Genomic DNA, 12,885 nt, shown 5'->3' with positions numbered 1-12,885 from the left:
ATACAGTTAATTGGATTGGAGCATATATAAAGGCTAGAGGAGTCACTTTGTACTCAACTCTTCTCGGGATCAATATAATCCATTTTCAGTTTATCACTTTTTCCTACTTCACTCTTCTATCTTGGTCTGAAATCATGAATTCTAGCATTATCCCCGCAAAAATTAATATTGGTGCATGAATTAAGAAAACTAAATGGTCAATGGGACAATGATGATGATAAAAGTAACAATAGATGAATCACAATGCATTTATTCTTTATATGGATACTAAACATATGACCATTAATAGATAAACAAATGAGGTTAATTGAAAAGAAAACAGACCACTAATAGATATATTGATTCTCTAAGGTTCTTCCATTGTTAGGGGAGAGGCGAAGCCAAATCCTGTAAGATGAACCCATTTCCATCCCTGGTTTCTCAATAATTATCATGCACAATATATGGCCATTTTATCCTAATCTCGCAATGAAATAAAATGATTTGCTGGAAGCAAGACTATAGATTATAAGGAAACTTAAAATTAAAACTTGATTATACCTGACAATATTCATACTATATAATTCAGTGTTGAGATTTAAGGTCTTTTGACAAAATGAGTGAGTACGAGGTTCGCACCATGCATCATTTTGAGTAGGAGGAGGCAGAAAAAAAAAGAAGAATAAAAGTCTAAATGTAAGTATTTGACAAAATAATATATGTGTAGCTTGGTAACAAATCTAGTAACCTTGCCCTATCCAATATATTTCTTGCTTACGTTGATAGCACAAGGGAAATAGTGTAAAAATCATACTTATTTTTTTTATCATGTTATAAATATAAAATATTGATTAATTTTGTTGATAATTAATTTTCATTTCAACCTAATGATTTTTAAGAGTGCGTAGTATTATTCATATTATATACGGTGTTGATGACAGAGAATACACAAGTTCAATGTCCAGTAATTTTGTGCATGGTGAAATTATACTTTATAGTGATGACTTCATTATTCGCAGAGCTAGCTAGTTTGTTTAAACACGTGAAAACTATTCATTCCACATTTCTTAGAGTAACATATAATTTTTTATTATCATTATTTTTGTTCAAAATTATCAATTACTACATTATATCTTGAAGTATTATAAAATGAATTAAATAGGTAGTATTATACTATTCTGAGATACAAGAAGGCATTTCTTATTTACAGGGGACAAAGGCATTGAGTGAGTGAAATGCAAGGCGGTGGCTGAGACCGAGGGATGCGCATAACCGCTCAATGCGCTTGTTTGTTTGGAGCTTATGCTACACAATTATTGCCTATCTTTAAATGGATTTAATTTAGATGTATTGAGAGTATAAATACTTTTTACGCTATAATAATAAATTATTGTGCATGATAAATTTATTATTTTTTACAATAATTATTTTAATGAAATAACAAGTTCAATCTCTAATCAATCAATCGATTTCTTCTATGAATCAAGAGATGGATTACTTTTCAAGGACAATCTCTTAACCATCAATCACCATTAATAACATAGTTATTAATGGTCAATCAAGTAGTTCCTATGAGTATAATCTCAAATAGATGTTTACCTCACTTCTTACTTAACAAATATTTTAGAGAAATGTGACATGTTCATGATGAAAGAATCACCACACCTCTCATTACATTATCTATAAATGTCGTTACAATAATCTTATTTAGTTATGTATTATTAACACATTTTAATCATTATTTTACTGAGTTTTAACTTGAGTGTAAGAGTCTTTACAAGTATATTCCTATTGAATTTAAAACATATTAATTTTAGTATTTCATAAGTATTGATGATTTTAATTATCTTGACTTTCAAATCTCAGATATAATCTTTATTTTGTCTTCTAATACTTCAAAGTTCATAATATATATTCAAAATTAATTGTTGATTATGTCAAGAATTATCTTGAAAAAATGTTTAAAAAAATCTAAATTTGTTAAAATAAAATCAAATGCAAGTAGATTTATCTGTTAAGAGAGATAGAGAAATATATATTTTATTTTAAAATAAAAGAAGAAGAAAAAGTAATTTAAACATCTCAAAAGAAAAGAAATATAATTTACTATTATTTTTAGATTTAATTACAAAAAGAGTTCCCTTATTTTTCTCATTTCCACCAAAGTCATCAACAACGGAACAACGAACAGGAACATGTGCATTTGAATTTGGACCTAGAGAAGCAAGAGATAATGGAGTCTCGATGGAGGCATTCGTCCGTTGGGGTGGGGGAAGGAGAAACAACGGAGGAGCAGCTGTTGGATCGAGTGGCCTCAGAATAATTAAGAAGGGGGTTGAATTAATTATTCCTAAACCTTTACTAATTAAAAATTTACTCTTCTAAGGTTTTTACTTATGTTGTTAAGAGAATATAGAGTAGAAGAGAAACTTAACAGAAAGTAAAAGCGGAAATTAAATGCACAGCGGAAAGTAAAAGAGTAGGGAAGAAGGAAACAAACACACAAGAGTTTTTATACTGGTTCGGCAACAACCCGTGCCTACATCCAGTCCCCAAGCGACCTGCGGTCCTTGAGATTTCTTTCAACCTTGTAAAAATCCTTTTACAAGCAAAGATCCACAAGGGATGCACCCTCCCTTGTTCTCTTTGAACCTAGTGGATATACCCTCCACTAAAACTGATCCACAAGAGATGTACCCTCTCTTGTTCTCAGTCAAACCCAAGTAGATGTACCCTCTACTTGTACCACAAAGGATGTACCCTCCAATGTGTTAAGACAAAGATCTTAGGCTGTTAAACCTTTGATACTTTGTGAATGGGGATACAAAAGAATTCTCAGGCGGTTAGTCCTTTGAACACTTTTGTATAAGGGAATGGGAAGAATCAAAAGAATTCTCAGACTGTGTCGTTTTGAATTCTTTGACAAGGGAGAAGGGAGACACAAAAGAATTCAGGCGGTTAGTTCTTCGTTCTTTTGGAAAAGGGAGAAGAGAGACACAAAAAGAATTTAGGCGGTTAGTCCTTGGCGAATTCTTTTTGGCAAAGGGAGAAAAGAATGAATAGCACAAGTTTTCAAGGTTTAGAAAACCAGAAAACTTTGGAAAGCTTTTTGGCACAAAGAAGAAGAAGAAGAAGTTCAAAGAGATTCAAGGCTTGTAAAGGATTGTATAAGATTGATTGGAAAAGTATGTTGAAAAGTAAATCAAAGCCTTGCTTTTATAAACTCTTCATGTCTGGCCAAGAGGACCATTTAGAAGAGTTATAACTTTTAGAAAAACTTAAAACCAATTTGAAAAAGTCAAAAACCTTTTGAAGAGTTACATCTTTTGATTTATTCAGAAACAATCACTGGTAATCGATTACCAAATCAGTTTAATCAATTACACAAAACTTTTAGTGAAAGGATGTGACTCTTCACAATTGAATTTGAATTTCAACGTTTAAAGGCACTGGTAATCGATTACCAAAACATTATAATCGATTAAAGTTTTTTGAAATTAATTGGAACGTTGTAAATTCAATTTGAAAACTTTTTCAAAAACATTTTGCTACTGGTAATCGATTACAACAATCTGGTAATCGATTACCAGAGAGTAAAAACTCTTTGGTAAACATGTTTTGTGAAAAATCCATGTGCTACTCAGTTTTTGAAAAATCATTTTCATACTTATCTTGATTAAGTTTTCTCTTGATTCTTGAATCTTGAATCTTGAATCTTGATCTTGATTCTTGAATCTTGATCTTGATTCTTGAAACTTGATCCTTGAATCTTTAAGTGTTCTTCAACTTTTCCTCTTGAGTCTTGAATTGTTCTTGATTCATTCTTAAACATTTTGAACTCATTCTTTGATTGACCTTTGAGTTTTTTGTCATCACCTTTGTCATCATCTTTTGTTATCATCATTGTTACCATCAAAACATCTTTGAATCATTCTTGATTCACCATGAAGCTTTGCTTCTACAGCAGCAACAGAGTCGGAGGTGGATGACGTCGTTTAAAAGGTCATTGAATAGCATTCGTGTCACATCTAGAAAGAATAACATTTACGATAATCAAACATTTGAGATAATTGTTAGTTATCTAATTACTGATGAAAATAAATTAAAAATATCTCTTAATGACCAATTATATCCCAACACGTGACCGTTAATATTTTAAGCTAACAATTAATGTTCAAATTTTTCTTTGAGGGCCCAGATAGTGAATTTGAAAAAATAGAAAGATTTCAATGATAAATTAAAAAATAGAAAAATTGATTTAGTGAAATGAAAAAAATAAAAAAAAACTATTTTTACAATTAAATCTTATTTTTAACAAGCTCGTAATAGAATTGTGGCGGTCATGAGTCATGACCTTCATGGGCTCATATTGTGAACCGCAAGAGATAGACTTAGATATTTTAAAGATATATTTAGAATTTTCTTTTTAAAAAAGAAAGAAAAAGATATACCTTGAATTTGAACGTGTCTTCCAGAGTACAGGTCATTTTCATTGACATTGTGCTACCCTACCCATTTATTTATTATAAGATCTTATCAATGACTAGCTTAAGAATATTAATTAAAAATGTGTAATATATTCTCAAATTTTTAATTTTTAAAATTGTATATTAACCATTTTTATATCTTAATATAACTTATTTTTTATTATTTTAAAGACATTATTTAGTTTTTATCTATCATTCTCCTAATTCGGTCCCAAACATCAACACATTTATCCAAAAAACATATAAAAAGAAAGAATAAATATTAAAATAACTATATTTGCCGCTAATGGATATAAATATAATTGCTTCAGCATTCAAACAGGGGAGTTATCTTTTTCAAATTGTGCTGAAAGCATCGCCAATATATAAACATTATTTGTAAAATTAAGCAAACAGACTTATTTCTGGTTGTTTGTCTTTATTTTCAACATATACCGAAAACAAAAGTTCAAGCTAAAATATTAATAGACATGTTAGTATATCATGCATGTACAGTTGATTGAAATTTAATGTGCCGATATATTAAGAGAAAATAGGATATGTATTTACATTATAAAATGTTTTTATAATGTAAGTTTGTTAACTTTGTTAGTAATTATTTTAAAAGTTATATTAAATATGATTTTTTTATTAGTGAAAATATAATTTTACATTGAGAGTTCAACAAACAAATATTTTTACAGAGATATTTTAAGGTCCTATTTGAATGGTGATTTTTTTTTTTCAAATTTATTTATAATTTATTGGACCTAATTAATTTAATACAGTTCCGTATCATCCACATGGATGCTATAGACCACTAGAAAAATTAGGTGACAAGAAAGAGGTAGCATTAGATATCAAAACTGTTTTGTTTTATTTGTGAAATGATAAAAGAAGAATTACTTAACGGTGAATATAAAAATGAAAAAAAAAAAAACAACAATAAGTTACACACTATATCCATACTATTTTTTAAGAAGAACATGAAGAAAAAACATCATTAATTAATAAAAAAAATTTAAAATAATGAAATAATGGTCATCACCAAAATATCTTTACTTTGATAAAAAAAAAAAAGAACTTAGGCTTGATTGTAAATTTTAGCACTCAATTTTTATTACTTTGTAAATTTTACCGCTTAAATTTTATTTTTACAAATTTTATCATTCAAATTTTTAATTTTTTTATATTTTACCACATTTGACAAAAGATGAATTATTTTAACGTTTGACATCAATTCTAATGATCACTGGTGTAGGAAATCACTTGTTTATATGGATTATAACTATAATTTTGATTTACAAAAATCTAAAAAAAAAATTATATTATTTTATTACTAAGGTAATGGTAAAATGCACAGCAATATATAATTTATAAAATGTTAAAAACTAGATGATAAAATTCGTTAAAATGAAAATTGAGTACTAAAATTTTTAAAATTATAAAAGTTGTGTGGTAAAATTTATAAAAATAAAACTTAATTGATAAAATTCACAAAATAATAAAAATTTGATGATAAAATATACCATTAAACCAATAAACTTATTCACTACTATAAATTACTATTCACTTAAACTAAACAATTTGGACGTATAAAAGAGAGTCAAAGTAAAGAAATGGACACGATTACACGAACGAAGTTTCTGTAGTTTCAAGCAAAGGGGGAAAAAAGTGAAAAATTGTGAACAAGGATCAGTACCTACAATAAGTTAAGATCCTAGGAAAGAGCCATATAAGTATTATTTTGAAATGAAAGTGTGGAAGGTATGTTCCGTGAGTCGCGGTGCGTGTGCTTCTTGCTGCATCAAAACAAATTACAAAACCTATTATAAATTATCAAAAAGTAGTTGTTCTGAGTAATATTAAATTTGGTAAATTCGAGTATGAAAAAAATCATGATTAAGAATAAAGATTTCATTAAAAGTGATTAATAAATTTTTTCACAAAAATTAATTATTAACAAAGTAGATGGTTCTCCGTACTTATGCCCCGTGTAAAAAAACAATTATAAATCAAATTTAATTATAAATTTTCAATTAAAATAATTTTGTAGGTTAATATAGTATTTTAAAATGTTTAATTAGGTAAGTAAATATTAAAAAATAATCAAATCTTTACAAGTTTATAATGTAGTTTTTGTGTAGGTTCTCAATGCATTCTAACATCTTTCATTTTCTTTTCAACGTGAGATTGTTTAAAAAATAGTCTTTTTTCGCAATTAACTATTTGATATTTCTTGAATAAATATTTTCAGTCGTTCACTATGTTTCTGATGTAGGACATCACCCGTTGTTTAAAAAAGTCACTCAACAACTCTACACTTTTTCTTTTTTCTTTGAAAATCAGATGCAATAAACGAGAAAAATTGAAAAAAATAAAATAAAACGTCACTTTTAAAACTAATAAATCAAGCCAAAACGAATAAATTGTAATTTACAAATTATCAATACAATTGCAAGATGATTTAACTTTTCCTTTTTTTCAACTCTCACGCCAAGCACTCATTGGGTCACACGTCTTGAGCCGGGCCCACTCACACTTATTCATCATTTTCGCGAGATACAGTACATGCTGCCACAATCAAATAATAATAATAATAATAATATATTTAAAAATAATCTTAATATTTATAATAATTCAGTAAAATTAATAATTATAGTAAATAATTAAATTATCAATCAATTCACTATTGTTTCCTAATCCTGATTTGAAATCTTTACTTTATAATATGTAATATATAAATACACACACATACAAACACACACGCACTTCTGTTTCTGGGTTTGTGCAGCATCTTCAATGTGTACCTGCATGTGTCTCTTCAATCCTGAAGGTTAGTAAAATATTTTTTTTGTTTTTTTATATCTGTTAGATTTTCTGGTTCAATTTATTGATATGTACAACTTGAGCATGTTCCTGAATCATCCATATGATATCATCACCTATCACTGTACCTGTGAACTTGGGTTGGTTATTTTATTTCCTCTTTGAGACTGATTTTAAAAAGCTTTTGCATACTAGGAAGCAAAATTTAGTCATGGATTTTCAGCAAACTATCATAGACTAAAATTGTAGTTAATCAATTAATCATGTCATGGCCATTCTTAGAATCCTAGTTTTCCACCTTGTGTGTTTTTAGATCAGCATCTGATCTGTTTTCATCATCTTAATATATGTTCTCCCTATTTTATTCAGATCTTAACAGTCATTGAAGTGGGTGTTGTACTTGTTCTTTTTGTTTTGCATGATTAATTGATTTAGTTCCTGAAATTTTCTATTTACTTTCATATTTAACTACAAAATATAGATTCTTGTTTATTTACCAGACATTAGTAATCAATTAATCATGCCATGGCCATTCTTAGAATCCTAGTTTTTCACCTTGTGTGTTTTTAGATCAGCATCTGATCTGTGCTCATCATCTTAATAAATGTTCTCCCTATTTTATTCAGATCTTAACAGTCATTGAAGTGGGTGTTGTACTTGTTCTTTTTGTTTTGCAGATTCTCTCTAACAAACTATTATTTTCTGAAAATCAAGTATGCGGCTGAAGTTCATCGATTTATGGTTTCCATCACATACTCTCAATTGTGGTTGACAGAGACACCACTGGGAATGCCAAAAAAATGTGCCTTCTTGGTTGCAGCTTTGTGGTTGAGATTCATAAGGTGATACCTTTGCTATTGATTCCCCACTTAATGCTTGACAAGAGTGGACCACAAGTTTGTAGTTCATTCATTAGCTATTCCTTGATGCAAAATAGGCACACAAGTTTTTGTAGAGTGCCTGTTCTGCTTATACACGATCCATGTGAAGACGATTGAAATGCCTTTTTTATGCTATTATGTATATAGGTATAGTTATATACATTTCATAATAGTAAATGATATAGAAATTAAGTGAGCTGAGGAAGTTGTGGAAAATTTCATACTACTTTAAGGTCTCATATGGAGAGTAAGCCACATGTCTTAATGCATAGATATGAGTTAGGAAGATTACTTGGCCAGGGAACCTTTGGAAAGGTTTACTATGCTAGGAGTACAATAACTAACCACAGTGTGGCTATTAAAGTGATTGACAAAGATAAGGTTATGAAAACTGGGCAAGCTGAACAAATCAAGCGTGAAATATCTGTTATGAGACTGGCCAGGCACCCCAATATTATACAGCTTTTCGAGGTTTTGGCTAACAAGAATAAGATTTACTTTGTTATAGAATGTGCTAAAGGTGGAGAGCTCTTCAACAAGGTGGCTAAAGGAAAACTCAAGGAAGATGTTGCACACAAGTATTTTAAGCAGCTAATCAATGCTGTAGACTATTGTCACAGTAGAGGTGTGTACCACCGAGACATTAAGCCCGAGAACATTCTATTGGATGAAAATGGGAATCTAAAGGTTTCTGACTTCGGTTTAAGCGCTCTCGTTGATTCCAAGAGGCAGGATGGCTTACTCCATACACCATGTGGCACACCTGCTTATGTTGCTCCTGAAGTCATCAAAAGGAAGGGATATGATGGTACCAAAGCTGATATATGGTCTTGTGGAATAGTTCTGTTTGTCTTGTTGGCAGGTTATCTCCCTTTTCACGACCCAAATTTGATAGAGATGTATAGGAAGATAAGCAAAGCAGAATTGAAATGTCCTAATTGGTTCCCACAAGAAGTATGTGAGCTGTTGGGCATGATGTTAAATCCAAATCCTGACACTAGGATTCCCATATCTACTATTAGGGAAAATTGTTGGTTTAAGAAAGGACCAAATATAAAAAACAAAAGACCTGTAGTGGAAAATAGCACTGTCTCTTCTTCAAGTACAGTTCTTTCTGATCAAAATGACTGTGATGACATAGCAGCAGAAGCAAATGGGGAGTCAGTTGTGCCCTTAAGTATAAATGCCTTTGACATTATCTCCCGTTCTGTTGGTTTTGATCTTTCTCGATTCTTTGATGAAAGTTTTAAGAAAAAGGAAGCAAGATTTAGTTCAAGGTTACCAGCGAATGTCATCATCTCCAAGCTGGAAGACATTGCTAAGCAACTGAGGATGAAAATAAAGAAAAAAGCTGCTGGTTTGTTGAAATTAGAGAGCCTCAATGAAGGTAGGAAGGGAGTTTTATCCATTGATGCTGAGATCTTCGAGGTTATACCTTGTTTCCATATGGTGGAGGTGAAAAAATCAAATGGAGATACATTGGAATATCAAAAGATATTGAAAGAGGATATTAGGCCTTCTCTTCATGATATTGTTTGGGTCTGGCAAAGTGACCAACAACTGCAATCACAACAGTCAGAGCAACATCAACATACAGATGACCAGCAGCAACAACAACCACAGTCATAACCTGTTCTCAATTTTGAGATGTCATGCTTACTGCATTTCATGGCAATCCCAGTTCTTTCTTTCTTTTTTTTCTTCTAATATCTTCTCATCACACTATGACCTCATTGTAACATTTTTTCTCTCCTCATTTTTAGCTGTTTCACCTTGTTGTAGCATATCTTGTCTCAGAATTTTGTTTGCCAAGTTGAAGTACATCATTTCTCAAATTTTCTGTATAGCACCAGTCTTAGGAACTTTATTACAGTTTTGATTCAATCAAAGTAGAATTTAAATATATGTCTTGGCCTCTTGGGAGTTTATTTACTTTACTATTACTCACTTTAAGGTTTAGACGAACTAAATCCTATATATATATATATATATATATATATATATATATATATATATATATCAACTCTCAACTCTGTTGAGCCAATCCACTCAAGCCAGTATTATTACTCCAAAATGATATATGAATGCTCAAATGTGTAGGAGGGTTGCCTAAGGAACAAGCACACTTGTGTCAGAAGATACTAGGTGAAATTGGATCCCCTACAGTTGATAATTGAATTGCATAAGGTGCAGTTCCAAATCTGATGGTGATTAATTTTCAGAAGAAACATTAACACTTCAATTAAATACAAAACCAAATGTTTTGAAAGGTTAGGAGTTGTGCAGTTAGAAGTGTTACTGCAGAAGATCTCAATCCATATTTGGTTGTGATAGACAACAATAGTTTCTATTGGCTCCATTGCCTCAAAAGTTTTGGTTGTTTATAAACTCTCTCCGGTGGACACTTCCTCTTTCATGCTACTTCCAAAGACCTTTGTTCCCTTCATTATTGGTTGCACATCATGGAATGGAATTTTGTGTAATGGCATTTGATCACAGAATTTATTGATGGTAAGAAAGCATAATGGTGAGGGGCAGAAGCAGGCACTTAATTCTGTTTGCTTGGCATGATTTTCAGTGTACCATTTCTTTAACACGGTGAGCAGGCACAGTAAGCAACTAGAGCTCATTTAGCAGCATGTGAATTGTGTAGGATCTCAGCTCTTCAATGAAAAAGCTACAAGTAAGCATGCTAGTGCAACTCTTGGTTTGGTCTTCTAAACATTGAGCTGTCCTGTGTAGCCATTTTAGTCTTTTAAAGATTTTTGTTAAATAAAAAGTAACAACTAACATGATCGATATAAAAAAATCCCCGAAGATTAGGAAGTAATAACATTAGTTTTTATTAGAATCCAATTGCAAGGTATGATGAGACTCGAGTGTCACATTGGAAATATGGGATCCTAGTGTGCAGATTATAAGGTCTTGGGCTCTTCAACTACAACGGATTTTGATGGAGCTCAAATTATAAGTATGTATGTAAGACAGAAATATAGAACTGTAATTGTATTAATTTGGAAATGGAGCAATTACAATTGATGAAATAATATGAAAACTAACAGTAAGAAAATGACAAGATTGATAGCAAGCTAAACAATCCTCCAAAGCACTCAGGCTCCCACCATTCACGTATGGAATGATTCTGCTAACAGAAAACTCCGTACCCAGCTCTCTCTCCTCTAACTAACTTATATGGACCTCATAACACACCTCATGCATCCCACGCATCCTTCTCTTATTCCTGCCACATCATCACTTAGTAACTCTTTTCCCACGTTTCCTTTCATACACTCTCCACACTTTGGGCTTGGGGCTGTCAAGGCCCAATTCCTCATTCACGTTCCTATCATTACCACCCTCTTCAGAAAGAGCCTTGTCCTCAAGGCTAAAATTTGGGAACTGTCCTCTGATCACAGCATTGTCTTCCCAAGTTACATCATCAATTGATTTCTTGTTCCACTGAATCAAACTTTGAGGAATGGAAACCCCTCCCTGCACAGTAACTCTTGAGCCAAGCACCTTGACTGGGTAAATCTCGTCATCCCCAATGACCTCTAACTCCTTGGGTAACTCGCCCTGTACTTGATAATCTCCAATAGCCTTCTTTAACAGTGACACATGAAAAACGGGGTGGATTCTAGACTGTTCAGGCAACTGCACCTTATAGGCTACTTCCCCCACCTTAGCAATAATTTGAAATGGCCCATAGAAACGAGCTGCAAGTTTCTGGTTTATCCTTCTGACAACAGATTGTTGTCTATGAGGCCTTAGTTTCAAGAATACCCAATCTCCCACCTCAAACTGCACATTTTTCCTCTTCAAATCAGCATAGTATTTCATTTGTTGTTGAGCTTTCAACAACTGCAGTTTCAGTTGGTTCAGTGCCTCATCTCTATCCTGCAACTCCAAGGCTACAGCAGCCACCTTAGTCTCATTACTCAAAAATCTCATCAGATTAGGTGGTTGCCTACCATATACAACTTCAAATGGAGATTTGCCTAGAGATATATGATACGTTGTATTGTACCAATACTCAGCCCATGGTACCCAATATGATCAAGTCTTAGGTTGATCAGCAGCAAAACACCTCAGATAGCTCTCAAGGCACCTATTGATCACTTCAGATTGTCCATCTGTCTCAGGATGATAAGCTGAGCTCATCTTGAGTGTAGTACCCTGCAACTTGAATAACTCTCTCCAGAAATGACTCACAAATAATGGATCTCTATCACTGACAATTGAGTTGGGAACCCCATGCAATCGAACCACCTCTTTAACAAACAATTCAGCCACAGTCTTTGCATTGTACGGATGTTTCATCAAAATGAAGTGGCTATACTTGGAAAGTCTGTCTACTATAACCAAAACTGCCTCAAAACCCTTAGACTTTGGTAACCCAGTTATAAAATCCATAGAAATGTCCTCCCAAATAGCATTTGGTAAAGGTAAAGGTTGAAGCAGGCCACCAGGGGACGTAGCAGCATATTTTTGCCTCTGGCACACATCACAAGCCCTCACATAATCTCTTATTGTTTTTTGCATCCCCACCCAATACAAATTTTCTGCTATGCGCCTATATGTTTCTTAAGTAACCTGAGTGCCCCCCCATAGGAGTCTCATGAAATTCCTTCAACAGAGCAGGAATTGAGGGAGAATTCTTTCCTAACACCAAACGCCCTTGATACAATAATACCCCTTGCTGCACTGAGAACCCAGGTTTAGCACTAGGA

General features: G+C 32.2%; 1 protein-coding gene across 1 annotated transcript; it reads left to right on the top strand.

Annotated features, from left to right (window-relative positions):
* The first annotated feature begins 7,162 nt into the window (after positions 1 to 7,162).
* LOC100814847 (CBL-interacting serine/threonine-protein kinase 10) lies at positions 7,163 to 10,056 on the top strand. The gene is made up of 2 exons (XM_003538283.4): positions 7,163 to 7,281; positions 7,952 to 10,056. The coding sequence occupies exon 2, from the start codon at positions 8,396 to 8,398 to the stop codon at positions 9,782 to 9,784; it is 1,389 nt and encodes a 462-aa protein (XP_003538331.1). The 5' UTR covers positions 7,163 to 7,281; positions 7,952 to 8,395; the 3' UTR covers positions 9,785 to 10,056.
* Positions 10,057 to 12,885: the final 2,829 nt, after the last annotated feature.

This window comes from Glycine max, chromosome 11, assembly GCF_000004515.6.
Source record: "Glycine max cultivar Williams 82 chromosome 11, Glycine_max_v4.0, whole genome shotgun sequence".
Classification (NCBI taxonomy): Eukaryota; Viridiplantae; Streptophyta; class Magnoliopsida; order Fabales; family Fabaceae; genus Glycine; species Glycine max.
This window is presented reverse-complemented; position numbering and strand designations above follow the sequence as displayed.